This window comes from Phodopus roborovskii, unplaced genomic scaffold (assembly GCF_943737965.1).
Source record: "Phodopus roborovskii unplaced genomic scaffold, PHOROB, whole genome shotgun sequence".
Lineage (NCBI taxonomy): Eukaryota > Metazoa > Chordata > Mammalia > Rodentia > Cricetidae > Phodopus > Phodopus roborovskii.
This window is the reverse complement of record NW_026126459.1, coordinates 25209555-25237498: the sequence shown is the minus strand read 5'-3', so window position 1 is coordinate 25237498 and position 27944 is coordinate 25209555. Positions and strand designations below refer to the sequence as shown.

Here is a 27944-nt window from a genome sequence, read left to right as displayed (position 1 = left end):
TAGAACAGAGTAAAGTCAAGAATAAAACAGACATTATGTGTCCTTCCTCTGTGCCAAGATCATGTTCTTTGGGACTGAAGACCAGACTTTCACTCCAACTACTTGAATACAGTCACAGGACTTGGCAGGAAGGGGTTCTATCACACAAGTCACATCAGGGCCACCATGCTTGCTCCTCTAACAGTCATTAGCAAACTTTGCACTATCCCTGGTTGCTCTAAGACAGCACATTTTAATGCCCACAACTCCCTGCTCAACTGCTGCCTGGTTTTTGGAGTCAAGGACAGTGAGGTAGCCACAAACTATAACCAAGACCAACTGCCCAGAAAAAAGAGCTGCACGGGCTACCCCACCCAAGTTTCCTCCAAAAGGCACTTGAGCTGACCCCATCTGACAAAGGTGTTGTGTAAACCACGAGAGCACCCATGGGCACAACACTGCTCTTCGTGAGGAGATAAAAAGGTATGCCCACTCTTCTTGTCCAACCCCATCGCCCCCCCCCCCCATGTTTCTCCTTTTGTCCTCACAGTGTTTAAGAAGTCCGAGTAAGCTGAGCTGCCAGCCCAAGCAGGGATGTGGAACACCAAAGGCCTACGGTAACAAAAAATGGCTGGACCAGCCACAGTCCTTGCTTTGCTTAAAAGGACTTTGCATCTCCAGATTACCTGTGTCCTCTGTTTACCTGCTGTAATTGCTTTTGGATAAACAAAAACAAGAGCAGAACAAATAAATGCCCCTCCTCAGTCCTTTTTGTTTCAGCTGCCAGTTCCAGTCCAAGGTTGTGGGAACACTTGAGTCTTGGTCCTGTACCTTTGAGTCCCCACCTATGACCTCAGCTAAGGGTCCAGGGACCAGCTCCCCTGCCCAGGAATGCCGTAGGAACTTTCCCGAGATACGCATAGTCACAGACTATTTACAGAGCTGAGGCTCTGGAGCTGCTGTCCTCTGATGCTCTCTCTTCTGCTCACCTGGGGCCACTCCTCCAGGAAGGGGGACAGGTTCAGAGGGAGCGGTGGTGGGGCCAACAGAGCAGAGGGGCGTGCTCTTGGGTGGACTCCTCTCATCACTCCCACCACCTAGGGCTCCCGTGTCTATAGAGAAAACTGACCATCAGATGTCTTGGACTGGCATCCTTGGCACATCCGTTTGTGTCTGAGTAGTCGGTCTGTCCGAGAAAAACACTGTGAAGAGAGTGAGAGGAGTAAGCTCCAAGAGAAATTTAGTTGCCTGTTAGTAGGTTCCTTCCTCGAAGAGAAGGCTGTGCTATGTTCTTGTCCCCTCAGCATCTGCACAGTAGGAACATCTATGCTGCTGGGTATGGTGGTACATGCCCTTAATCTCAGAACTCAGGAGGCAGAGAAGCAGATGGATCTCTGTGAGTCTGAGTCTAGCCTGGTCTACATAGTGAGCTTTAGGACAGCCAAGGCTATGTAGACAGACCCTGTCTCAAACAAACAAGAACCAATGCTGGTTGTAGGGGCCAGGGATGCAGCTCAGCTGGTAGACTGCTTTTGTTGTACACACGAAGCCCCAGATTTGATACTCAATACCCTATAAACTGGGCATGGTGGTGCACACCTTTGATTCCAGTACTTGGGAGCTGAAGGCAGGAAGACCAAACATTCAAGGTCATCCTTGGTTACACATAAAGTTGGAAGCCAGTGTGGACTACCTAAGACCCCATCTCAAAAAAGGGGAGGTGGGGAGGATGATGAGATGGCTCATCAGGTAAAGGCCCTTGCTGCCAAGCCTGATGACCTGAGTTTGACTTCTAGAACCAACATAATAGAAGGAGCTCCTCTGACCGCCACACTTGTGCTATACTATGTACACAATACTAAATGTTAACAAGCCAGTGCTGGAGCAGAGGGCCTGGGCTTGGAATGCTGGTTCTGTCATTTAGTCATGTGACAATAAGCAAATTACCTAATAGCCCCAAACCTGTGTTTATCTGAAGGACCAGGTTACAGCATCCAACACAGTGTAGCTGCTTCCATCAAATTTTCATTTGTCAGAATGGTGATCAACCCCAAGGGGAAGACATACTTGGCAAGACTCACCACTGAGATGCACACCACTAGCTTCTCATGACATATTTATCTTAAGGTGTGTACACTTTTTGGGCCCAAGGACAGGGTGGAAAACCTTATATTTCTTTGAGACAGGCTTTGCTGCTTAACTGAGGCTGGCCTAGACTTGTGATCCTCTTGTTCTGCTTCTCCTGAGTGCTAGGATTATGACGTGTGCTACCAAACTCAGGTCCCTCATGGCGTTGCATTCTAGTGTTTTGGCTTTGTGACAAAAGCTCACACTGTGCAGTCTGGACTCAAACTTTCTATGGCAGTAGAAGATGCCTCTTGGACAATGGGTTAGGGCCACATGCCATCACCATCAGTAGCAGCTCTCATCCTAGCATTCTAAAGATTCTCTGTAATTGTGGACTTCAGTGTTAAGAGAGAACAGAGCATCCAGGAAATGTCAGTTGCTATCACTTCTCATTTCCTTTCTTGTCTTGCCTGGTCTTCACACTTACATTCTTATCAGATCAGATACCGGACCCCCCGGGCAGAGATGACATTGCTTCCTCCACAGTGCAGATGCTTTGAATTTGGACTAAATATCTACTGTACTTTTACTTACCGTGTGGGGAAAGTTAACTTCCTGAACTTCAATTTCCCCATTATGTGAAATGAGGACAACAGAGCTACCCTAAGGAGATAATGAGGTCAAAATATGCCCAGCACAGTACCTGGCATAAAATAGGAACTCAAGAAATGATATTATTAGGCAGATCTCTATGAGTTTGAGGCCAGCCTGGTCTACATAGTGAGTTCCAGGACAGCCAGAGCTATGTAGTGAGACCCTGTTTGAGGGAAAACAAAACAAAATGAAAACAAAAACATCTAAACCAAACCAAATAAAAATAAATGATAATATGACATTCTAACAAGCACTCCCCATGGTTAGCCTCATAAGGCCAGAGATGCGCCTCTTTCTGAGGTGCTAACTGTATTGTGGAGGCCCCTCTGTTAGCCAGGAAAAGACTGGCCCTTCACCATTGTCGTGTGTGTGTGTGTGTGTGTGTGTGTGTGTGTGTCTCTCTCGTGTCGTCCTCTCGTGTTGTCCCCCCCCCCATTATTGGAGACAGAGCTTCTCTGTGTAGCTTTGTAGACCACCGGGTTGGCCTCGAACTCAGAGATCCTCCTGCCTCTGCCTCCCAAGTGCTGGGACTAAAGGCATACACCACCACTGCCAAGCTTCTGGCCCTACTTCTTGGAGAAGGAAAAATTTATATGTGTTGCTGTTCCAGGGTGGATGGTAGGCAAACCTTACCTGATGACATCGTTCGCACTGGTAAGGCTTTTCACCACTATGTACACGCTTGTGGCGTTCAAGGTGGTACTTCTGGATGAAACGCATATCACATACATCACACTCAAACGGTTTCTCACCTGGCCCAGAGGCAAAAAAGAAGTGAGTACCAAGACAAATTTATGGTAGGGACTATACATTCCAGTAGCCTTCCAGACACCTTAGTGATCATAAACATGTAAATGGTGGTCTCACTGATAGCAAACCACAAGCCATGCAATCCCTCTGCATCATTCATCTAATCCTCTGCCTCCATTTCTAATGCTTTCCTAGAAAACAAACCTGGCTGGAATACAAGCTACAGGCTATTCTCCTCATATGAACACAAACTTTAATACAGATAAGAGACTTACCTGTGTGGATAAGGATGTGCCTCTTGAGGTGGTAACTGCTCCTAAAAGCTCCAAAGCAGTGTTCACAAATAAAATTTTTGGGAATCTTTACTTGAAAAGAGCCATTTTGTTCCACTACCACCACCTGGGGGCAACAATCAGGCATGTCATGGAGGTATCTCTCTGCCCTCTTCCTAGAGACTATTCTACTATGGGTCCAATTCGAGCCGCTGGCCAAGAACCTCTCTGATACCGTGAAAGGTGCTGTCTCCTGTTATATCCCTTAGGCTAAGAGCCAGGAGGGGAGGAAGATGGACTGGGTGAGACAGCTGCTAGCACCAGCTAACACTCAGGATGAGTAAGCTGGGATTGGCCTGCTCTGCTACAAGAGCACACATCACAATCCATCTCCACCTGTACCAAGAATGGTCAGCAAGGGTGGACAGCAACTGTCAGTGACCCTGGATTCAATCAGGGCACAAACTCACTAGGGGGAAAACATGAGTCACCATGATAAGAAAAGGAGGTGACCCCATTACCAAACTGCATGAGTCTGGGGCTGACCCCATTACCTGCCTTTTTAACAGTCTTTTTTGAATGAGAAGCCTCAGCCAAGCTGTCATCATCTTTGCGGTTCCGGGATTTATCACTGTCTTTTCGGTGGCCCTTTGAAGACAAAGCAAATCTAAACTTACAGTCTGTCTCAGAACACAAGATGAGAAACCAAACGCTGTTTCTTGATAGTTTATAAAGGAGAGCAAACCACCTGCTTCCTCTCCTCAATCCACTTCCTCTTCGCTTTTCCTGGTCTAGGCGTTTGTAGGTACAAGCACCTTCCTTAGCTCTCCAAACACCCACACTCATTCTTTCCCACCTGGACCCCAGTTCCACACTTCCCTAAACAGAACACCAAAACAAAGCGGGAAGGAATTGCAGTTGGTGCCTCTTGGCAGGGAGCTCTGGCAACCTGACCCCCAAGTACCACAAAGGACTCCAGTGCTGTACCTGACTCGAGCATCTCAGCACGTCAGGGCTACCTGCCCGCTCGCCATTTTCGGCTTGCTTGCTGGCAATCTGGCTCAGCATCATCTTCTTGCTGGCTGCAGTGGGAACCAAACTCACACCTGCTAGGCCTTCACAAGCCAGAAGACTTGCCTAAGTTGAAAGGAGATGAGGTGTCAGGTCACCTGGCAGGGCAGGACAAAAACAAGCCACTATCCTCAACACATCTACCAATTTACACTCAGCAACAAAATTCTCTCCAGGGAATAACTCCCTCACTGTCAAGCCTTGCTTCCTTCAAGTCCTTTCCATCTCACCAAGAACTAATGCCCCCTTTGCATCCTGCAGCAATGAAACACAGAGTTAGTACTTGTGGTTACTGCACCAAATAGTGTGTGTGGCTACATATTACCTAAGGCATTTCTGAGCTTTAACTGTAGGTATGAGGTTTGTCTGTCTGACTCACAGATGTTGAAGCGTTCTAGCAATGTCCTCCTTCCAAATTCTTTTATTTTTATTATTTACCTATCTATTTATTTGTGTGTGCTCATGCCAGCATCACAGTGGAGGTCAGAGCAGTACTTGTAGGAGTTGGTCCTCTCCCTCCACCATGTGGCTTCTGGGGAGCTAATTCAGGTTGTCAGGTTGACAGCAGTTTCCTTCATCTGCTGAACCATCCTGCTGACCACTCTGTTAGTTTTTAAAATTTTATTGATTCATTTATTTTTACTTGGAAGGTTTTATTGGGGGAAGGGAGTGGTGAAAGAGAAGGGACAGAGATTTTGTTTATTACTATTTTTATGTGTGTGTATGAACACATGCATGTACCACATGTGGGCAGGTGGCCAAGGAGACCAGAAGGGGGTGTCAGAACCCTAGAGTTGAAGTTAGCTGTGAGCTGGCTGATGTGAGTACTGGGACCTGAATTGGGGTCCTCTGGAAGAGCAGGAGTGCTTTTAACAGCTAAGCAACATGACCCCCAATAGTGCTGAGATTCAAAGCCACTTTCAAATGGGTAGACCTTGCTGGTGCCAACTCATTTTCTATCAGGTTGTTTTTCACTTTAGATTTTTAAATTCTGAAGTGATGTCAGTCACAGCAAACAGAAAAACACCTGAATTCTGGAGTTGAATATATAGTTTCTTTTTACCACTTAGGCCATGCATTTGGTGTTTTGCCTGCAGATCTATCTGCGTGAGGGTGTTGGATCCCCTGGAACTGGAGTTACAGATAGTTGTGAGCTGCTATGTGGGTGCTGGGAATTGAACCCAGATCCTCTGGAAGAGCAGCCAGTGCTCTTAACTCCTGAGCCATCTCTCCAGGCCCTATTTTGTTTTTTCTAGACAGAGTTTCTTTGTGTAACCCTGGCTGTCCTGAAACTTAATTTGCAGACCAGGTTGGCCTTGAACTCCGAGATGCACCTGCCTCTGCCTTCCAAGTGCTGGGATTAAAAGCATGTGCCACCACACTTGCACTCCAATTTGTTTCATTTATGTGTGCTCTACATAAAGCTAATAAACATTAAACAAGGGTGCTTTAAAAAATAACCCCTTTTTACCACCACAGTCCTTGAACTGACTTTATTAAACTAGTACTCCAGAACATACACTTTTCCTACTCAAGATAGTCCAAAGTTAAAAATCTTAGCTCTGCTGTTTGGGTTGTGTAATTCTGGGCAAGTCTCTACATTTGAAGCCTTGCTTTCTTCAAATGTGAAATGCCTGTCAGAATAGAATGGCTACCCTCACAGGGTCGAGAGACTGATGTAAAATGCTTTAGCAGAACAGTCAACACCACGCTGTTAACCTAGCTGCACATAGACAAAGAAACATGAAATCCAAAAGCTCTACTCTGCCCTGGAGGTAGCTGTTCACGATGCAGCTCTTGGAAGAGAGCCAATCCTACCACAATCAGGCTGCCATCCTTGTGAGACTGGTACAGGAGGTGTCCTCAAAGAAAGCTCAGAGAAGCATGCAGCTTTCCACTCAGAAGACTATAGCAGTAAGTCCCTCTGGCCATCTTGTCCTTCCAATCTCCCATCTTCAAAGTAACAACTATCTTCTGAAGACATTACTCTGCTGTCTAACATTCTTTATACAGTTCCTACTCACTAGAGAATAACATCTAATTCCTCAGGAAGGCACAAAATGCCCTTGGGCCACACTCTGCTGACTTCTCCAGAAAACAAACTCCCCCATCTATCATTATGAACCCTGTGTCTCCAATGATGTCCCATTTAACCCTTTGCCCCCTAACTATCTAACCACCTGTCGTACCCTGAACCTCATCACATCTTCCCAGCCTCTAAACCTCTGTCTGAATGCCCTTCTCTGCTTATTTATCTAGCAAAATCCTATGCATCCTTCAAAAGTCATTTTCTTTTTCCCATCCAGGCAGAAGTTCCACTTTGCAGCATCATCCTTCTATCATTGCAAACACCTTTAAATCAACAGATGGAGAGGTTCTGCTATCAGCCAGCCCTTTATGCAAGGCATTGTGAATATAAAAATAAGTAATAGACTGTCTTTCCATCCCTTCCCCTCCCCCCAACTAGCCTGGAAGCTTACTGGGGACAAGGACAATCTTATTCATCTTTGTATTCCAAGCACAATGCCTTGCATGGAACAGGAGCTCAATAAAATTCCTGTTGAAAAAGAAAAACAAATGAAGCATTCACCAGACTACTCACTCCCTTATGCCCAAATACTCCACGTACCAGAAGTACCCTGAGTACAAGGTGCTTTGCCAATGGCCCATCAGTGCCTGTGATGTGGTATATAGCCTACCTCCTTCATTTGACTGGAAGCTCCCTGAAGGCAGGGAGGCCTGTCTCCTTTCCTTCCTCTAGATCTCCCCCTGGTGTTTAATACAGAGCTCGGCTCACTGGGGATGGTCAATACTGTTGACTAAGGCAGAATTCAAGAGTGACATTGCAAACAGGCTTCCCAGTGAATGATCTTGAAGGAGGACTCTAGAGTGAACTTTTTACCTGAGCCATGCTGGTTTTTCACCTAACGAACCCAAAAGTTCAGAAGTTCTTTATCCAGCTTTCCTTAAGTTGTTTGAAGAACTGTCACCAAATCACAGTAATGGCTCCTTCCTGTTCTTTGAGTTCAGTTGCCATATTGAACTGTCTTTGTCTTCTCAAAGAATTTAGTGTCCTCCAAAGGGAAAACAGGTATTGCAAAAATCTGAGGTCTCTGACTTCTGCCTATTGTCTGAAGGAATGAAAGTCTATCAGTCTTGGTTTCCCAGGTGAATTTTCTTGGTGAAGTTCTAGGTCTGCTCCAGGAACCTGAAACCAGAAAGGGAGATGAAGCCTTTAAGTGTAACATCCTAAGGCCATACGACGAGTGACACTCTCTCAACTTAATTTGCTGCGTGTTCTGAAGCTCAAAAGGAGGACATGAGTCAAGAGCTTTGTTTCTAGGTCAGTAGAAGAAACTGGCCTTCTGGGCCAAGAGGAGCAGCCAACAGGAGTATAAGTAAGTTGGGTCTCTTATAAAGAGAACCTGCCAACAGAGTAAGTGCTCCGATTTGCCATCTTAGGAGCGGAAGAAGGGGGCGGAGGCCCTCTGGGGCTTTTGTGCGGAGTGGGCCGGCCTGCAAAGCTGGCACTCCACAGACGCTGGCACGACCGTGCTGGAGGGAAGCTCGGGGGCCACCGTTGAGCCGGGCCGACTGGCAGTGCCCACAGGTGAGCGTTACTCCGAGTCTGCCCGAAGGTACGTAAATTCGCTGCGGAGGAGCTGGAGCTGGGGCTAGGGCTGGAGGTGGAGGGCGAGCATGCTCTCTACGAGCAGCCGCAGCGCGCGGACCCGGAGTAGAGCCCGGGACCGCCGAGCCGCGCGCGACCTGCGCGCTCCTGCTCGTGCCCGCGTCCCCTCCCAGCGAGCCCCCTCACCCCGGCGGCGGCGGGGAGGGGGGAAGCGGGGCGGGGCGGGGGCGGCCCTCCCCTCGCGGCCCCCTTCTTCCCTCCCTTCGCCGCGCGCCCCTCCTCCGCTGCGCTCCCCTCCCCCTTCGCGCGCGCGGGGCCCCACGGCCTGCGAGCTGCCTAGGCGCCGCCGCCCGCCTGCCTGCTCGACGCTGCCTCCCCGCGGCGCGCGCCTACCTGCCAGGCGCGGCCTCTCGCCGTCTCCTCCGCCGCGCGGCGCCTCCTCCAGGCCCCAAGCACCCGGTGCCAAGTCCGCGGCCGCCGCTGCCCGCGCCGGGACCGAGGCAAGTTTACAAACACCAACCCGGGGCCCGTTTCCCCGGAAGCACTTCTCCCTCCCCCTCGTCTTCTATGCTAAGCGGCCACATCCACTTCCGGGCTCGGCAGCCTGGACAGGAGGGGGGCCGCCAAAAAGGGGTGAGGCTGGGGACGCGTAGAGTGCTGCAGCTGGCGAGTGGGAGGGGTGGCGGTCGCAGGACCGGAGGAGGGTGGTGCGAAGGGCCGCGCGTGCGCCGTTCGCATAGACGCCGTGGCCGCCATTTTGACTGAGGGTAGACATCAGGGCTCTGTCCGCGAGTCCGCAGGGGCTGAGCGTTCTTTGAAAAGGTTCGCTAGGTGAACTGGTTGGCTCCCGGAAGAGCTGCTTCTCTCTCCTGTCGCTCCTAAGTCCGGAGCCCCAGGTAGACACTAGAACAGTTTGTACTCCTGATCTTTTTCATTTCACTTGGTCAGCTTTGTGTTTGCGCTCTCCGGCGCAGACCTGCAGCAGTCTGTGAGGTTGGCTGGGAGAGGAGGTCAATGATTGCTCACTCCTGCGGTACACACTCAACCACAATCCGAGTTTGAGTCTGGGAGACGTTCCCGAAATATCCAAAGCAGTCCTGCTCCGGTCGTGCAACCTTGTGCCCCGAGCCATACTTGTTAGTTTCTCGCCTCCCTATCCTAGGTGATCTAGTCTAGGTTTCGTTGCGGGAAAAGCCTTCTTTTTCCCTTCGGTGGACTAGTCTTGTGGGAGACTTAGACATGCATGTTGCTCCCTGGGCCAAACTACATCTGACAAGGGGAACATTGAGCCCATCCTTGAGCACTTTAGTATTAGAGAAGGGTCCTGCTAAAAGATGGAATACTCGAAGTGTACAATTAGCAGAAGGAAATGTGAATTTCACTTAAGTGCTAGTTTCTATTCTGTCTGCTGCTCACTGGTGAGTTTAAGAGACTGCAAGGCACTATCGAAGGGAAAACAAAGTTTATAATGAAAAAAAAGATAAGGCTTCCTAACCACAGACAGACCTGCTCATTTTAGACCCATTTAAGTAATGTCCATGTCCTCTTAGGATCGTCCTAAAATTGACATAAAACGGAGAGAAATGTCACCAGGAATGATTTTGTTGTTGTTTTTTTGTTAGTTTGTTTTTTAACAAATTAAGGCTCTGGAGAATGTTTGCTGGGAAATCTTGAGGAAATCTTGGATCCTGTTAACCAAGTAACAAACCTGGCCTCATGGGAATATGGCTGTAAACCCAGCTCTGAGGAGGGTAGAGACTGGAGGACCCTGGATCTTGCTGGTTTCCAACCTAACAGAGAATTGGAGCTGCAGGTGGCAAGAGAGACCCAGCTTCTAGAGGACTAGCCATAGTGGTAGGCAGGACATACAGTTCCTTCTTCTGACCTCCAAGTGTGCACAAGATCTTCAACCTGAACAGACAAATTCAAGCACAAACAATAAATAAATAAGTTTTTAAAAATTAAAGTAAGGAAGTGTGACAAACACCTTTCATGCTAGCACCTGGAAGGCAGAACAGGTGGATCTCTGTGAGCTCAAGGCCAGCCTGGTCCACATAGCAAGTTCTACCAGCCAACAATACCCAGTGTCAAAGCTTATCCATTGCCAGTCTACAGAATACAAAAATATTTAAAAATGGTTATTTTTTTCTAGAAGATAATCATCCTTATTATTGTTATGATTATATATTTAAAAGTTTTTTTCTATGTATGTTTTGCCTACCTGTATGTCTGTGTACCACTTGAGTGCCTGGTGTCCTTAGAGGCCAGAAGAGGGCGTAGGATACTAGAAACCAGCATTCGAGACATTTGATGAGCCACCTGGAGTGACAGACTGTTGTGATATATCATGTGTGGATGTGAATTGAATCCAGGTCCTCTGGAAGAGCAGCCATTGCTCTAAACTGCTGAGCCATCTCTCCAACCCCTGTTGTATATTTGGTGCTGGGGATAGATGGAATCTGGCCTGGCACATGCTGGAGAAGCTGTCAGCTACTGAACTCTCTACTACTATCCACCGCAACCTAGGCCTTACCAGTTTGGTGAACTCTGTACCATGAGACACTTTTTCTGAGTTCATACAAATATTTCTTCACCCAGTGCATGTTTAGATCACCTGTAATGAGCCATACGGTATATTTTACTTCCTGTTTTTGAGATAGGACCTTAATCTGTAGCTCATGCCAACTCCAGAGTCTCCTAAGTTCCTTATGCCTCAACCCTGAGTGTTCGGTTACCAACCCAGCAGAGGGTGCATGTTTGACATCTGAGTGAGTTCATGTTTTAAGAATTGTTTCATGACAAAAGCTGTGTGAGACGATACACACCTATAGCCCCAGCTGCCTGAGAGGTTGAAGAAAGAGAATCACTTGAGCCTAGAGAGTCAGAAGCCTGAACAGCATGGTGAGACTGTCTCAAGTCAAAAAACAAAAACCATTCAAGGCTGCCAGGTGATGATGGCAGCTCACACCTTTGACCCCAGCACTCGGGAGGTTAATCCCAGAAAGGGGAATCTCTGAGTTTGAGGCCATCCTGGTCTACAGAGGTTATCCAAGATAACCAAAGCTACACAGAGTAACCCTATCTGAAAAATTAGGGAAAAAAGAGGGGAGCATGTTAGGATGTGGTGTTTAATTTTAATTGAGCATGTTCATCAGGTGAGACAAAGGGGGCTCTTGATTGCTAGACTTCAATACTTTGATAGCTGAACCTTGGTAGTCAGCCAGGAGGAGGAAGTGGCCAAATAAGGGAATGGTCCTTGGTGGCTAGCTTCAGGAATATACTGTTAAGATTTTAGCAAGGCAGAGGGAATGAGAGAGAAGGTCAAGGCCTGCCAGAGCCATATTTGCCATGCTTGAGCTGGCAAAGTCCCTTCAGCAGGAGGATCAGAACTTCAGGGTCATCCTCAGCTACATAGTGAGTTTGAGGCCAGGCTTTATGGTACCCTGTGTTGGGGAAGAAACAAACAACAACAAAAAAAACAGGAATAATTCAATAGTGGACATCCTTAGGTAACTATTTTCTTGCATTTTAGACATAGTATTTGATTGTGAATAAATGTTTTGTGTAAATGTATTTATGGGCATCACTTGTGTGCAGTGCCCTGAGAGGCCAGAAGAGGCTGTTGGGACCCCTTGAACTGGAGTTATAGATGGTTCTATGCTGGGAACCAAATCTCTATAAGAACAATAATTGTTGCCGGTCCTGGTGGCGCAGGCCGGTAGGATTTGCTGAAGGAGGCAGAGGCAGGTGGATCTGGAGTTCGAAGAACAGTAATTGTTATTAACACAGCTATATCTCCAATCTACAGCTCCTTTTTTGGGGGGAGGGAGACTTCCTTCCTCTCTTCCTCTCTTGTTTTTGTTTTTCAAGACAGGGTTTCTGTGAGTAGCTTTGGAGCCTGTCCTGGAATTCACTTTGTAGACCAGGTTGGCCAGGAACACACAGAGATCCACATGTCCTTGCCTCCCAAATGCTGGGATTAAAGGTGTGCCAAGCCAGAGGTCAGTTTTGAGAGTCAGTTCTCCCCTTCTACTGTATAGGTCCAGGGATGGAAGAACTCACAGGCTTGAGAGCAAAGGTTCTTAACTGCTGTGCCATCATGAAGGTTCCAGTTGTTTAACTTCCTATTTAAAAGGACTTTTGGAGGTAGCTAACTGTCCAGATCTCTTTGCCCTCAGGCATCCTCTGGTGTAGTGTGCCTAATTCAGCCTCTCTCAGGCTTACTCCATCACTTAAGCAAACAGTGCTCTGATGATTCCTGATGAGTGTGTGTCCCCACCACCATCACCCAAAGGACATCATCTGTGCTTTCACCTGGAAGTCTTGACTGGCCAGTTGTCCAGACTGCACAGTCCTGCCTTTCTGTGTGAGTGCCTGTGACACTCCATTACATGATTTCGCCTTCAGTCTGCATGATGGGTTCCTTTGCTGGCTGCTAGCTGGAACCCAAAGGACAAACATAGTCCCTGGGGCAGTGCCAGCCAAGCGGCAGAAGTAGACAGTCAGTCAATGTTTGCTGAACAAGCTGAACCCATTCTTTCTAGAGCCAGCATGGGTTGCATAATAGAAACAAGCTGTCTAGTTCCCTTTGCCATCTCTTAGATCTTTGATGATAGTGAATAAAGAAGTTGGGAAATAGAATGATATACAAGGGATATTCCTTGAGCCTGATAATGTATATACTTTGGAATTTTTTGTTTTTGTTTTGTGGTGTTAGGGATTGAACTGAGGGCGTTGCCTATCACAAAACTACTTCCTGAGCCCCTCCTTAACAGTTTTTTATCATCATCATCATCTTTATTTATTTATTTTTTTAGGACAGTGTCTCATCATGAAGCCCAGGCTGGCCTTGAACTTACAAAGATCTGTAAAGGTATACACATTGCCATACTCAGACCTGTCTCAATCTTTTCTTATTTTAATGGAATAAGTAAGATGAGATTGTTGTATAATTTTTTTTTTTTTTTTTTAATTCAGGGGTGCTGTTCTGCTGGTTGGCTTTGTCAACTTGATATAACCTAGAATAGCAGAGTCTCCTCTGAGGAATTGTGTAAAGCATATTGGCCTGTGGATGTGTCTGTGATGTGTTACCTTGATTGTTAATTGATATAGGACCCTGTCAATTGTGGGTGGTACCATTCCCTGGTTTGAGATAGATGAGGGCTAGCTGAGTACTGAGCATGTTGACTAAAGGGTGCATTCATTTCTGTCTCCTGTCTTTTTGGTTTTTTGAGACAGTTTCTCTGTGTAGTTTTGGAGCCTGTCCTGGAACTCCATTTGTAGACCAGGTTGGTATTGAACTCACAGAGACCTGCTTGCATCTGCCTCCCCAGTGCTGGTATTAAAGGTGTGCACTACCACCATCTGGCTCACCTCAATTTCAAAAGTTTTTATTCTTCAACTTAAAAAGTTGTGTGTCAATCTGTTTTGCTGAAGCTAAGAGCCTGGACATTTACTAAGACATTTAAAAAATGTAGTTCTTAATTATACTTACTTGCTCAGTGAGTATACCTGTGTGCGTGTCTATATATTTTTGGGGGCACACAGGTGGAGGTCAGAGAACTTCTGCAAGTCAGTCCTTTCCTTCCACCATTTGGACTCCTGGCATCAAATTCAGATCATCAGACTTGGTGGCAAGCATCTGTAGCTGTCTTAGTGGCCCTCTAAATAATTTTTAAAATCTATGTTTACTTATTTAGTGTGTGTGTGTGTGTGTGTGTGTGTGTGTGTGTGTGTGTGTGTGTGTGTGTGTGTGTGTAGGTCAAAGGATGACCTCTGCAGATTCTCTGCATCTATCAAGTGGGGTCCATGGATCAAATTCAGGTGGTCAGGCTTGGTGGCAAGCACCTTTAACTTTTTAAGCCATCTTGCTGATCCAGCATTTTCGTACATTGCTACAAGTTTTATGAATGTTGGCCCCTATCAAACATGCATATGGTTATAGTAAAAAAGACAGACAGTGACAAGTCTCTGCAAAGGTGGAAAAACTGGTGTCCTTATACGTTAATAGTGGAAACTGTCAATGGGCAGCTATTTTTGAAAACAATTTGGCAATTCCTCAAAAGGTTAAACCTAGAGTTAGCATGTGACTCAGAAGTTTTCCACCAAGTATGTCCTAGGGAACTGAAAACACAGGCCCACACAAAAACTTGTACACAAACGTTCATAGCAGCATTATTCATCGTAGCCGAATGGCAGCAATGACTGAAATATTTAGGAACTTATAAATGGTCAGATGAAGTACATAATGTACCTACAAAGAGTATGAACCAGTCATGAAAAGGAGGAAATACTGGCTCATGCTACAATCTTTAAGACAGTTTGCTAAGTAAAAGACGCCAGTCACAAAACCCCACATATTGTTTGCTTCTTTTAAAGTGACCTGCACAGCATGGCAAATCTGTAGAGATGGAAAGTGGGATTTGAAGTTGCCGGAGATTTGGGTGGGAGGAACCAGTGCCTGACCATGAGTTTATCCCTGGGATGAGGAAAAGGTTCTAGAGTTAGGTAGTGTCGGTGCTTCCTCAAATATGTGGCAATACTAAAACCCCTGGATAAAGGGATGTATTCTGTGGTTATGTAAAATGTATCTCCATGAAACTGTTATATTAAAGAACAATAAGAAACTCTGTATGTACTAATGTAAGATTACCCATATTTTAATTGTGGAGAAAAAGCAATATGTAGAAAAATAAAAGACCTAGAGACTGATATTGGGATTCAAGCTTCAAGCTGAGTGAGGGTCAGAAAAGCAAAGCAGCCAGGCCACTAGCTCTTACCTCTACCTCAGCTCAGATAAAGTGTTGATCCTCAAACTGCTCCTGACTTCACTGCTCTTCAAATTCACACAGATTGCTATGCTTTCCTCAAAGTATCCAGAGACTCCTGAGACTGACTTCTAAAGACCTTGTTCATATCTTTTGTAATACCTTTCTAGTGCTGGGATTAAAGGCCTGTGATTCCAAGTGCTGAGATCATCTTTGTGAGTTGTTTCTCTTAACACTGGATCAATTTGTGTAGCTCAGTGTGGTCTTGAACTAACAGAGATCTGACTGCCTCTACCTCCCAAGTGGTGGTATTAAAGATGTGTACCACTACTGCCTGGCTTCTATAGATAACTGGTGTGGCTGGCTTTGCTTTCTGTACCCTCAGGCAAGTTTTAATAAATCATAAATAATATAACATCACATAGAAGGATTATGTGCAGTAAATACTCTGAAACTCAGTTCCCTTTTTAAAATGTGGTTCACCCAGTTTGCTTGTCTAATTGGTCTCTTGACCTTTGTACTCCATGTTTGCTACTGTCCCAGTGGGGGAGCTGGCAGAGTGCCTGTGAAGACCTGATCCTCTCTTTGCCTGTGTCCTAGCTAGTGTCCCCCTTCCCCTGACCCAGTGAATGCCCAGTGAATGCTCATATGAGACCTGGTGAATGCTGACAGTAGATTATATTTGAACAGTCACACTCGGGAAGGCAGCTGTGTTCCCGATCCACGTGCCCTCTCCTGGGGTTCTGCAAACCTCAGTGTTGGTGCTCCCCTCCTACCCGTTCTAGTCAGAGGAAACCTCCATTTGGATGGATACTTCCTGGAAGTCTCTTCCTCACTTTCATTCGGGTTTCTCCCTTCATGTTTGTTCCAGTCACCCAAGTACAAAAGTGCATGTCACCTTTGCTCCTTCCACTTCCTTCAGTGGGGACGTTGTCAGAATCCGCGTAACCCAGGGAGTGACAGGACTTGGTGTGGCTGGCCCCTGGCCTATCCTGAGCATCGTTTTTATTCTCATTCATTCTCCCCAACCCCCTCATTTCCTCATTTTTTGAGACAGGGTTTCTTTGTGTAACAGCTCTGGCTGTCCTGGAACTCGATTTGTAGACCAGGCGGACCTCTGCCTCTCAGGTGCTAAGGTTAAGACATAGATCACCACACAGCTAACTAGCTTGCTTGCTTGCCTGCCTGCTTCCTTCCTTCCTTCCTTCCTTCCTTCCTTCCTTCCTTCCTTCCATTCTTCCCCTTCTACCCCCCCTCCCTTCCTTTCTATCTTTCCACAGGGGCTTTCTGTGTAGTTTTGGCTGGCCTCAAACTCATAGTGATCTTGCTGTCTCAACTTCCTAAGCACTGGGGTTGGAGTACTGGGCCCACACACATCCAGCTGAAAGCATCAATTTTTAAAAAATAATTTTTTAAATGTGTGTGTGTGTGTGTGTGTGTGTGTGTGTGTGTGTATGTGTGTTTTGTTTTGTTTTTTGAGACAGGGTTTCTCTGTGTAGCCCTGACTGTTCTGGAACTAGCTCTGTAGATCAAGCTGGCCTTAAACTCACAGAGATCTGCCTCTGCCTCCCAAGTGCTGGGATCAAAGCTGTGTGCCAGCTTATCTTTCCCGTTCCAGTTCTATGGTTTTTGTTTTGTCCTTGTGTGCAGTGCTAACTGGCCTGGAACTTGCCATGATCCTCCTGCCTCTGCTTCCAGTTGTGTTTGCAAACTTGAACCAGTACAACTAGCTGTCAGCATCAATTTACGTCCTTTAGTCACTGCATTTTCTGCAGGGTAAAATGAGATTCCTGGGTCTGGTTGATGCTTGAGACTTGCCATAATCCACTCACCTTTGCTCCCGCATCCCCGCTAGCCAGTGTTGGCTTTGCTCATCCCCATGTTCACTTATGGCCTTCTTCCTTCTATCTCAAGTGCTTTTCACCTGCTCTTTACCTGCTCTGTTTCTCCTACCCAGACACAAGTCTCAGCTTCAATTCCATTGCAGATCTTCCCAGACTTCAGCCTCCTGGGATTTCTTTCTGAATTCTGAGCATACTTAGGGTCAGGATCCATCAGGCCTTGGGGTATTGTTGTTGCATGTCCTCCAGCATTCCTAGCATGGATGTCAAGATATCATGCTTGTGTGACACAGTGCTTCCTCAGCGTGGCCTCCTGGGAGAGGACTTCAGAAGTCAGGACAGAGGAGGCTTGATAACAGAAGCCTGTTAGTCACAGTACTTGGAAGCTGAAGCAGGAAGATTTGGGTTTTAAGCCTGGGCTATGTCTAAGGCTCCATCTGAAGATAAGGGGGAGAGGGGATGCTAGGGCATGGGTGTAACTCAGTTGGTATAGTGCTTGCCTAGCATATACAAAGCCCTTGGTCTGAGTCCCAGGATGACATAAACTGGGTATGGTGGCTCATTCCTTGCTCATCTCAGCCCTTGAGAGGTAGATGCAGGAAGATGAGTTCAAAATTATTGTTGGCCACATATCAAGTTGGAGATCAGCCTAGGATACATGCAGCCTTAAAAAGAAGATGAAAAAGAAAATTAGCCGTGTGGTGGTAGTGCATGCATTTAATCCCAGCACTCACAAGGCAGAGGCAGGTGCTTTCTCCCGGTCTCATCTATAGAATGAGTTCTAGGACAGCAAGGGCTATGCAGAGAAACCTTGTCTCCAGAGGGAGGGGGAGAGGAGGGAAGGGAGAGGGAGAGAGAGAGAGAGAGAGAGAGAGAGAGAGAGAGAGAGAGAGAGAGAGAGAGAGAGAAGAAAATTAGGAGAAACTAGGATAATTTCGCAAAGCCTTAGAGGTAGAATGGCTTAACCTGCGCATCTCAGGCTCTTCCTGGACTTTCCTGGGCCTCTGTGCCCTTGCCTTCCTCCAGTCTTCCCCCATTCCCTGGGAGCTTAGAGTCACAGTGGGAATCCCTTCTCAACTCCCTGAAATGAATGTGCCACCTGCTCATGCCCCCACCCTTCTGTCAGCTAATGATTATTCAGGGAACTTAACCAGCTGTCCCTGTCCCAAATCTGTAAAAGTTCTCTTTCGGGCAAGGGTCATGAGAGTATGCCATGGCCATGTGACGGCTGGCTTTACCCTATTCCCTCTGCTTTCTTTGTCCTATTATTCTGAAAAGTTCATTGTGTGGCTTGTCACCAGCTCATCTAAACACAGACCTGAGCAGAAAGGTAAGTGTCATGTATCTGCCCTAGGTAGACTGTGGCCACTGATCCTGCTTACTTAGTATCAGTTGCCTTTGCCTTCCTTCTAGCTGCCACTGGCTTTCTCCTTGGAAGCTGCCCCCTGCCCTCATCTGTACTTAGCTAGGCCCTCAGGCCCCTTACCAGGTAGAAGGTCTTGCTTGTTGGGTCTTAGTGTGGCACATAGGCTGAATGAGGAAGGGTTCCACTCTGTTTGCAGATTTCATCCTGATGGCTGCCTCAAAACCACTCACTGCCCTGGATGGGGATCCGGTGGCTGTGGAGACCTTGCTGCGGGATGTGTTTGGAATTGTTATAGATGAAGCCATTCGGAAAGGGACCAGTGCCTCAGAGAAGGTGGGTCCTTTGTCCTTCTTCCTCCTGCCCGTCGTCATCCTGTAAACACGTGATCCCAATGAGATCATTCATGCCTCTTGTATGCCTCAAGATCCACACTTTGGATCTACGTTCTTCATTTCCTCTTGCTTTGTGTATACTTGTTAAAGAAAACATTCTTGACCTATTTTGATTTCAAGTTGGTGATGCCTCATTTCTGTTACGTTATGGCTGGATCTTGGCCACAGTCTAAGATATCTGCATCTCTGCCACTCCTCCTAGGTCTGTGAATGGAAGGAGCCCGAAGAGCTCAAACAGCTGCTGGATTTGGAGCTGCAGAGTCAGGGCGAGTCTCAGGAGCGGATCCTGGAGCTCTGCCGGGCTGTGATTCACTACAGTGTCAAGACTGGTGTGCCTGGGAACCTGGTGGGAGGGGTTCCTGGCCCCAGTGCCCAGCTCCACCCTGAGACCCCTGCCTGCTCCCCCTTCTCCAGGTCACCCCCGGTTCTTCAACCAGCTCTTCTCAGGGTTAGACCCCCATGCTCTGGCTGGGCGCATCATCACAGAAAGCCTCAACACCAGCCAGTGAGCCATCTAGGGCCCTTCTGTCTACAAAGGACTTGGGTTTGCTGGGGAGGAGTCATCTGGGTAGGAGAGGAGAATGGCTTCTGCCCCCTGCCACTGTTTTCTACAAATGCGTCTTGACAGAATATTTTCCGTCTTGTCTGTCCTTTGGGCTTCTGTCCCCCAACCTCCCCTTGCCTCCTGACCCCACTGTTTTCTCGTGTGACCTCTTTGGTTCTTTGACACCCACCGATTCCTCTCTTGGGACCCTTACCTCACCGTGCCCTCTGACTCACCCCCGCCTTTCCACGGATGTTCCCTGGCAGGTATACATACGAGATTGCCCCTGTGTTCGTACTCATGGAAGAGGAGGTGCTGAAGAAACTCCGTGCCCTGGTGGGCTGGAACTCTGGGGATGGGGTCTTCTGTCCTGGTATGTGACAAGGGGGCTGCCCTTAGGTCTTTGTAAGGGGACCACTGCCTGTACTTTCTCTTATTCTGTGGAGCTAGTGTGGAGGGCAACAGCTGTTTCCTCTGTTTCCACTGGCCTGGCCCATGGATAGGCTTCCTCGTCCCCTTTGTCCTGGTGTTGGCCAGAATGTTCTGGAGGCTCTCGTGGGGAAAGTGACCCCCATGCAGCTCAGGGTGTATTGCGATGTCTTCTGATCCTGGGGCTGTTCTGGTCCCTGTGCTATTTGTGAATCCTGAAAATTCATGGCTTGGGAGCTAATGTGATGCCTGCTTCTCTAATCAGTTCTGAGTGGAAAAATCAGGGGAAGGAAACTCTAATCTTGACTCACCACATCTCCCTCTTGCTACCACCCCCTCCCTATGACAGGTGGTTCCATCTCAAACATGTATGCCATGAACCTGGCCCGCTATCAGCGCTACCCAGACTGCAAGCAAAGAGGCCTCCGGGCACTGCCACCCTTGGCCCTTTTCACATCAAAGGAGGTAGGGAAGAGTCACAGGCCTAACCCTCCATCCTGAGTCTGATCTTCAGCCAGCTCAGACAGAGACCCTACGAGTCTCCTTCCTACAGGAGCTCCTCCCCTGCCCTGTAGGGGGTGTGCTTCCTTCCAAGGAAGCCAAATGTGTGTGTATACTCACTTTGCCATTCTGGAGTTAGTGTAAGACAAGCACAGTGGACACCGGTTCCACTTGTGAGGATAGTGCACCGTCCAGCAGCACTGATATCAGCTGGGAAGTTACTAGAAATGCAGTCTCAGGCCCCACCAGCTCTCAGTCTACTTAACTCAGATCCAACATAATCCCTTCACATGAACACTTGAAAGCTCTGGCCACAGGGTCCCATCAGGTGCAGCTCACACGGCTTTTATCAGCCTCTGCCCTCCCCATCCTTAGCACCTTCTGGACCTCAGCCCAGGTCATGCTAACTTGCCCTCTGCATTCTTCCACAGTGTCACTACTCCATCAGTAAGGGAGCTGCTTTTCTGGGACTTGGCACTGACAGTGTCCGAGTGGTCAAGGCTGATGAGAGGTGAAGGTCCTTCTGCCGACATGGCCCTGACCCAGCTTGGCACAGTGTGTCACCTACTTACCAAAATGCTCTGGCCTCAGGCCCTTACCCCTGGTGCACCTCTCCTGTCTACAATTCTTTCAGAGTTGCTGTTCCTGCTTCTCAGTGCCCACCAGCATCCCCACCCTGTGCTCTGAGGTCTCAGCCTGTACCTTGGCCCCTGTGTTGCTCTTCCCTTACCCAGCTCTGTCAGGTGACCTCTCCTGGTCTAGAGTACCTGCCCTTTCTCCACTCACTCAGTTTCCTTTTTCAGAGGGAGAATGATCCCTGAGGATCTGGAGAGGCAGATCAGTTTGGCTGAGGCTGAGGTGAGTGAGGTCACTGGGTCGCAGGGAGACTCTACTATCCCTTCAGGAAAGGTGGTTTGGGTTCTTCCTGCTAGAGATAGTCCTTCGGCCTCTCCTTTACTTCCACACCTGTTAGTGTCGGGGACTCTGCAGAGACTTGTAGGTGGGTTGGGTTCTGAATTTGTAAGGGAGTCCTAAGCTACCCTGTGGGGACGGTGATAGGCGCCTGAAACGTATATAGTGTGGAAGGTTTCTGTGGACTGAGCGTCAGTACAGGGAGACACTGCAGAGGACACACAGGCATTGATGAGCATTGCTGCCATGGGAGCCAAGGGGGCGTTCTCTCTCACTTCCAAGTGGGGTGTGTTTGGTACCTTGCACAGGTTTTAAGTATATCTGTCTGCAGATTCAGAGTTCCTCTGCTCAGGGAATTGTTAGTTATCACAAGCTCAGGGAATTCTGTGTGTGAGGACATTTGCCGGAGCAAAGTATGAAATGAAAACAACTCGATATCCATTGGTATCTAAGATAAATTATGGCAGGTCTGTTTGGTCAGTTTCTTCCTCTGTGAAATGAAGTCACTGCTTGAGGTCACTGTAGGGATTAAGTTAATTAGTGTGCAGAGTGCTTAGAATAGCTCCTGGATGTGGATATACTATATGGACATGATTAGCTGCTGTCCACTGCCGCTGCTGTTTTCAGAGACAAGTTTTTGCTGTGCAGCGTGCATTGGCTTTGAACTCAGTATGTAGTTTGAGTGATCCTCCTGTCTCAGCCTCTTGAGTACACGTGTCACAGCGTGCACGTGGGGGTCAGAAGACACCTTTTGCGAGTCAGTTCTCTCCTGCCACCATGTAAGGCTCAGGAGTCAAACACAAATCATCAGACATGGTGGCAAACACCATTACTCCTGGCCATCCTGTTCCCCACCCCACCCCACCCCACCCCTGCCTTGGTTCCTTGTGCTTAGGATATCCTATCTAACATAACCAAAAAGCACAAAGTTTCTTTTTATATCATAAGTATCTTAAACTTTTAATTATTTAAAAACTTTAAAGGTTCATTTTTATTTTTAATTTTGTGTCTGTGTGTGGGTGTGTGTGTATGTGAGTGCCATGTCCATGGGGGCCAGAAGGGGGCATTGGATCATCTGGAGCTAGAATTACAGGTAGTTATAAGTCATCAATGTGGGTGCTGGGATTAAACTCAGGTCTGCTGGAAGTGTGCTCATAACTGCTGAGCCCAGTTCCTTATAATTCACATTTTTTAAAGCTTTCTTTATTAGGCATACAGTGTTCTGCCCACATGTGTAGATGGTTGTGAGCTGCCATGTGGGTGCTAGGAATGGTACCCAGGTTCTTTGGAAGAGCTGCCAGTGCTCTTAACCTCTGAACCATCTCTCTAGCTTTCATTGTTTTTTTAATATTTATTTATTTGTTTATTTAATTTTGCTTTTTTAGTCAAGGTTTCTCTGTAGCTTTGGAGCCTGTCCTGGAACTTGCTCTGTAGACCAGGCTGGCCTTGAACTCACAGAAATCCACCTGTCTCTACCTCCCTACTGCTGGGATCAAAGGTATGTGCCACCACCGCCTTGGCCTGTTTTTGTTTTTTGATACAGTGTCTTAAGTATGTAGCCCTCAATGACCTGGAACTCACATCACACTGGCCTTGAACTTAAAGATACCCATTTGCCTCTGCCTCTTGAGTGCTGAGATTAAAGGCCTGCATCACTACACACAGTATAATTTAAATCCTTACATTTAGGTCTCTTTTTATAGACAGAGTCCCATGTAACCCAGGCTGGTCTTGAACTCCTGATCCCCCTGCCTCTAAATCCCAAGTGCCAGAATTGCAGTGTGGTGCCTCACCTGGCAGGTCTTTGACTCTTTGTAACTTGGTTTTTGTGTGTATGTGTTTAGTATTGGTGATTGAATCTAGGGCATTGAATGGTTCAAGAGAGTGCTTCATCACCGAACTATCCAGAGCCAGAGCTCTCTTTTGGGGCTTTAATTCATTAACTAATTGATTGATGTTTTTTGAGACAGGGTTTCTCCTTGTACCCCGGCCAGTTTTGAACATGACACTCCTCCTCAGCTGCCTAAATAGCTTTGATTATCAGCTAGAACCAGGCCTGGTTACAGAAGACTACTTTCTTAGTTTCTTTTGTATTTTGAGAGTCTCGGTATGTAATTCTGGCTGCCCTGAACTCTCCATGTCCTCAGATTCACAGAGCTCTGCCTGCCTCTACTTCCCAAGTGCTAGGATTAAAGGTGTGCATCCTCATGCCTGCCTCTTGGCTTCATTCTTGTGTTCATGTTCCATTATGTACACACACAGTTGGCTAATGTGTTTTGTTGTTTGCTTTTCGTTTGTTTGGTCTTGGAGATTCTACTTAGGGCCTCAGGCATGTTAGGTAAATGCACTTGCCCTGAACTGTCTCCATCTCCAGTTCTAGTTGGTTTTGTGTATTCTGATTTGGGGGAGGAGATATTTGTAAACTGGTACTGTATACTTATTGTTTTTTAATTTTATATGTATGTGTGATTTGCCTGTATGTGTATTCATGTGCCATGTGTATGCCGGTGCCCAAAGAGGCCAGAAGAGGGCATTGAATCTCCTGAGATTGGAGTTACAGATAGTTACAAGCTGTCATGTGGGAACTTGAACCTGGGAATTGAACCTGGATCCTATGGAAGAGCAGCCAAAATGCTTTTATTGCTATGAGATTTATTTTATTTTTATTTTATGTATATTTGGGTCCTCTGGAAGAGCATCTAATGTGCTCTTAACTGTTGAGCTGTCTTTCCAACGTAGTGTTTAGTTTTTAAATGTGTGCTAGAATTCATTAGTGAAGCCATCTGTGCTTGGGCTTTTCTCTGTGGTTCTTTGTTTGGTTGGTTATTTTTATTACTAATCTCATGTCTGTATGAACTTTTATAGTATGGAACTTTTCAATAGTATTTGGCTCTTCAGTAATACATTACGTGCTTGTGTAGTGTGCACATGTAGTGGTGTGTATGTGTAGTTGTGTGCATGTGTAGAGGTGTACAGGTGTAGAGGTGTGCACATATAGTGGTGTGCATGTGTAGAGGTGTACAGGTGTAGCGATATGCATGTGTAGAGGTTTCCATGTGTAGAGATGTGTATGTGGCACCCTAACATCAACCTCTAGTGTTGCTCCTCAGGAGTCTTCCATCTTGCTTTTTGAGATGACCTTTTACTGCCTGGAGTTCACCAGTTAAACTAGGCTGAATGGTCAGCAAGCCCCAGGGCCTAACTATCTTTGTTTCCCCAGAGCTGGGTTTATTGGCTCATGCCACTATGCTTAAGGTGTGTGTGTGTGTGTGTGTGTGTGTGTGTGTGTGTGTGTGTGTGTGTGTGTATGTTTTATTTTTTTACATAGATTCTAGGGATGGAACTTAGGCCCACATATTTGCAAGATAGTACTTTACTGACTGAGCTGTCTCCCCAGCCCAACATTAAAGTGAAAGAACACAAACCATGGAAATAGGTAGACCTAGGTTCTGCTGTACCTGTGACTCCTAGTGTCCCCGCCTGCAGACTGCAGAGGAGGTGGATACAGTGTTAGGGACAGGGGTGCAGAGAGCTTAGGGCTTACCGACAGCTTTAATGATGACTGCAGCTTCTTTCTCCTCTACCTTTTGGCAATAGGGTTCTGTGCCATTTCTGGTCAGTGCCACCTCTGGTACCACTGTGCTAGGGGCCTTTGACCCCCTGGATGCAATTGCTGATGTTTGCCAGCATCACGGATTATGGTTACACGTGGATGTGAGTGAGACTCGGGTCGAGGGGGTAGGGTGGGCTCCACTGAGGCCAAGACCCACGCTGTTCCTCCTGCTCCACAGGCCGCCTGGGGTGGGAGCGTCCTGCTGTCCCGGACACACAGGCATCTCCTGGATGGGATCCAGAGGTGCACACAGTCTCCTCCCCGAATTCCTTCCTTCAAATCTTTGGTCCTCACAATGTCACAAACTAGGGAGCCTAGGGAGGGCTGGCTTGAGGAAATGGAGTGGGTGAGGTGGGATCTGGAAAGATGATTGATAGAGGATTAGAGGGAAGGCAGGCATGGGACTTCTTCTGGCTGCTGGGGAAGGGGTAGGCCTTTTACTGGGTGTCTGGAGGGGAGGAAGGTTCTACTAGGCAGTTGGAGGAGGAACCACTGACTCCGCTTTACTTTGTCTCACCCAGAGCTGACTCTGTGGCCTGGAACCCTCACAAGCTTCTCGGTGCAGGGCTGCAGTGCTCTGCTCTTCTTCTCCGGGACACCTCGGTGGGTCTGCCCTCCTCCCACACCCCAGCCATCCTTCTCTCTGTCTCACCCAGAGAAATCCCAGCCTGAATGTGCTCCTTTCACCCTCCCAACTGAACCAAGTCTCTGTGGCCACCCTAACCCTATAGCCATAACCACGGTCCCAGTGGCTCGTTTTCCTGTGGCAGAATGGGTTTCTAGCTTGTAGTTGTGCTCAGAGGGATCCTGGGCAGAATTTGGGAAGAGCTCTGATGTTGGGAGCAGCCCAGAGAGAAGTCAGGGTTGGCTGGCAGCTGTCCTCGGTGCTGCCTAGCTGCAGGGAGAGGAAGGGTGGGCTCAGTTGAGACTCCTCCATGTAGCACTGCTAGAAGGCCTCTGACAGATGCCTCCCCACAGAACCTGCTCAAGCGCTGCCACGGGTCCCAGGCCAGCTACCTCTTCCAGCAGGACAAATTCTATGATGTGGCTCTGGACACTGGAGACAAGGTGGTGCAGTGTGGCCGCCGTGTGGACTGTCTGAAGCTGTGGCTCATGTGGAAGGCACAGGGCGGGCAAGGGCTGGAGCGGCGCATCGACCAGGCCTTTGCTCTCACCCGGTATGTGTGGAAGGACCCCAGATCTTGTCCTCTTCCAGTCTCCATTGTCTTCTTGGTGCTTCTTGGGTCTCCTGTTTCCCTGCCCCTGCCTTTCCCCCATGTGTGCTTTCTTACCCTTTTATTCCCAGGTACCTGGTGGAGGAGATAAAAAAGCGGGAAGGATTTGAGTTGATCATGGAGGTAGGACTCCTGGATCCTTTGCATGCCTCCACCCCCCCATGAGGCCTCATAAAGGTCCAGGAGTGGAGATGGGGGACAAGCCCTTCCTCAGCTCATGCCTTGCTCATCCTCCCCTCAGCCTGAGTTCGTCAATGTGTGCTTCTGGTTTGTGCCTCCTAGCCTGCGGGGGAAGAAGGAGAGTCCAGATTACAGTAAAAGGCTATCTCAGGTAGGCTTTGCCCTCTGGGTGACCTGATTCAGGGAACTAAGCCACTGGTTGTCTCTGCCCTCTGCTGGCTGTGCCTGGTATAGCACGACCCAGCCTCACTCTTGAGATGGCAGGTGTAGGAGAGCACCCTCTTGTCTTCTCTTTTCATTGGGTGCAGGTGGAGAGAAAGACAGGTTTCTGGAAAGTAAGGAGACAGAAGGGTGCTATTGGAGGAACTCACCAGTGTGCGGCACATAGGCGTCAGTGTGACTGATCAGGAGTAGCTTTGCCACTGAGATGGGGACAGAACCCAGAAAGATCACCCCAGACGTGATGCTCTTAGAGGCAGGGAGATATGTTATGTCCTTATCCCTAAGAATGGATTAGTGCTGGATGCCTTAGCAATCTGGAAAGGCACCAGTGCCCTGCCTTCCTGGGAAGTTCAAGGTGTTTTGTTAAGTGACCACACTTCACATAGTACAGGTCAAACTATGTCAGGCTAAAAGAGGGGAGAAGGTGTCTGAGGGTTAAGGCTTGAGATCCAGGGGGAGCAGCGCTGGGAATCAGGGACGAGCCTGGTTGGAGATGCTCCTGGCTCCAGTTTTCTTGGAGAGAGGAGACGGTGGGAGAAAGAAGACGACAGAGATGGTCACTCAGGATACATGTGGTGGAAAAGAGTGTGGGCAGTGAGTCTGCTACCGAAGGTGGCAGGATGTGGGAAGACAGCTTTTGGGACCAGGTGGTCCAGGCAGGCAGACAGCTGCTCCAGCACTCCCTCCATTGGCCACAGGTGGCGCCAGCACTCAAGGAGCGCATGGTGAAGAAGGGCTCCATGATGATTGGCTACCAGCCCCATGGGACCCTGGCCAACTTCTTCAGGATGGTGGTGGCCAACCCCACTCTGGCCCAGGCTGATATAGACTTCCTTCTGTGCGAGCTGGAGCGTCTGGGCCAGGACCTGTGAGCTGCTCCCTCTCTCACCTCACCAAAGTTTTGCATAGCCTCTTGGGTTCTCAAAAGCAACCTTTCTAGGAAACAGTGGCCTTGACTGTGTGTGTTTCCTCACACTAACTCTCCTAGCTGAGTATTTGCTGTTAGGAGGGTGTTTAAATACACTACAGTATGTTTTTGTGATATATATTTTCATTAAGCTGGGTGTGGTGGAGTACAGTTTTAATTCCAGCACTTAGGAACAGAGGCAGTGGGATCTCTGAATTCAAGTCCAGCCTGGTCTACAGAGGAAGTTCCGAGACAGCCAAGGCTGTATAGAGAAAGCCTTATCTCAAAAAACAAGCAAAAAAAAAAAAAAAAAAAAAAAAAAAGGAAATATTCTTTTAATTAAAATTATATTTACAGAGAATTTCTATTAATATGATATTGAAAAAACTGGATATGAATTTATATAATCATGGTATCTGAGTTATGCTAAAAAAAAATACATAGGGAAATGCTGATGAATGGAACTGTGCCAAAAGTTGGCAGTTTTCCCTGGGATGGGATAATAGGCAGTTTGTAAATCAAACCTCTTGGACCTTTTGTGCTTTTCCACTTTATTATGCAAAAAATACTACTTACTTTTGAAATAGGAAAATAAAGCTGACATTCAATTA

At 47.6% G+C, this 27944-nt stretch overlaps 2 protein-coding genes across 10 annotated transcripts; one reads left to right on the top strand and one right to left on the bottom strand.

Moving 5' to 3' along the window:
* Positions 1–503: 503 nt before the first annotated feature.
* Positions 504–8967, bottom strand: Znf740 (zinc finger protein 740). Of its 5 annotated transcripts, XM_051190012.1 has the most exons (8): positions 8818–8967; positions 7493–8001; positions 7274–7350; positions 4710–4859; positions 4281–4370; positions 3726–3849; positions 3334–3452; positions 504–1181 (listed from the first exon to the last, which is right to left on the bottom strand). In XM_051190012.1, exons 4-8 carry the CDS (start codon positions 4791–4793, stop codon positions 1092–1094), a joined length of 507 nt encoding a protein of 168 aa, XP_051045969.1. In that variant the 5' UTR covers positions 4794–4859; positions 7274–7350; positions 7493–8001; positions 8818–8967; the 3' UTR covers positions 504–1091. The 5 variants fall into 5 exon arrangements, with proteins under 5 accessions (XP_051045969.1, XP_051045970.1, XP_051045968.1 ...); XM_051190013.1 differs by lacking the exon at positions 7274–7350 and having other exon boundaries at positions 4710–4891; XM_051190011.1 differs by lacking the exon at positions 7274–7350.
* On the top strand, positions 8103–27944 carry Csad (cysteine sulfinic acid decarboxylase). 5 transcript variants are annotated; one of them, XM_051189996.1, is made up of 16 exons: positions 8103–8431; positions 13242–13297; positions 18595–18731; positions 18993–19119; positions 19205–19295; positions 19601–19707; positions 20113–20228; positions 20696–20775; positions 21068–21122; positions 24774–24890; positions 24968–25032; positions 25311–25392; positions 25768–25967; positions 26096–26147; positions 26266–26355; positions 27125–27944. In XM_051189996.1, the coding sequence occupies exons 3-16, from the start codon at positions 18606–18608 to the stop codon at positions 27296–27298; spliced, it is 1482 nt and encodes a 493-aa protein (XP_051045953.1). In that variant the 5' UTR covers positions 8103–8431; positions 13242–13297; positions 18595–18605; the 3' UTR covers positions 27299–27944. The 5 variants fall into 5 exon arrangements, with proteins under 5 accessions (XP_051045953.1, XP_051045951.1, XP_051045955.1 ...); XM_051189997.1 differs by lacking the exon at positions 8103–8431 and adding an exon at positions 8820–8924; XM_051189994.1 differs by lacking the exon at positions 13242–13297.

Coding starts and splice junctions, on each gene's coding strand:
- Csad (XM_051189993.1), top strand. CDS start 18,233: ATGAGAGTATGCCATGGCCATGTGACGGCTGGCTTTACCCTATTCCCT. Junction 19,120..19,204: donor TCACTACAGTGTCAAGACTG/GTGTGCCTGGGA, acceptor CCCCTTCTCCAG/GTCACCCCCGGTTCTTCAAC. Junction 20,229..20,695: donor CCCTTTTCACATCAAAGGAG/GTAGGGAAGAGT, acceptor ATTCTTCCACAG/TGTCACTACTCCATCAGTAA.
- Znf740 (XM_051190011.1), bottom strand. Junction 3,453..3,725: donor GCACATCCTTATCCACACAG/GTAAGTCTCTTA, acceptor CCTCTGGGCCAG/GTGAGAAACCGTTTGAGTGT. Junction 1,182..3,333: donor AGTGCGAACGATGTCATCAG/GTAAGGTTTGCC, acceptor CTCTCTTCACAG/TGTTTTTCTCGGACAGACCG.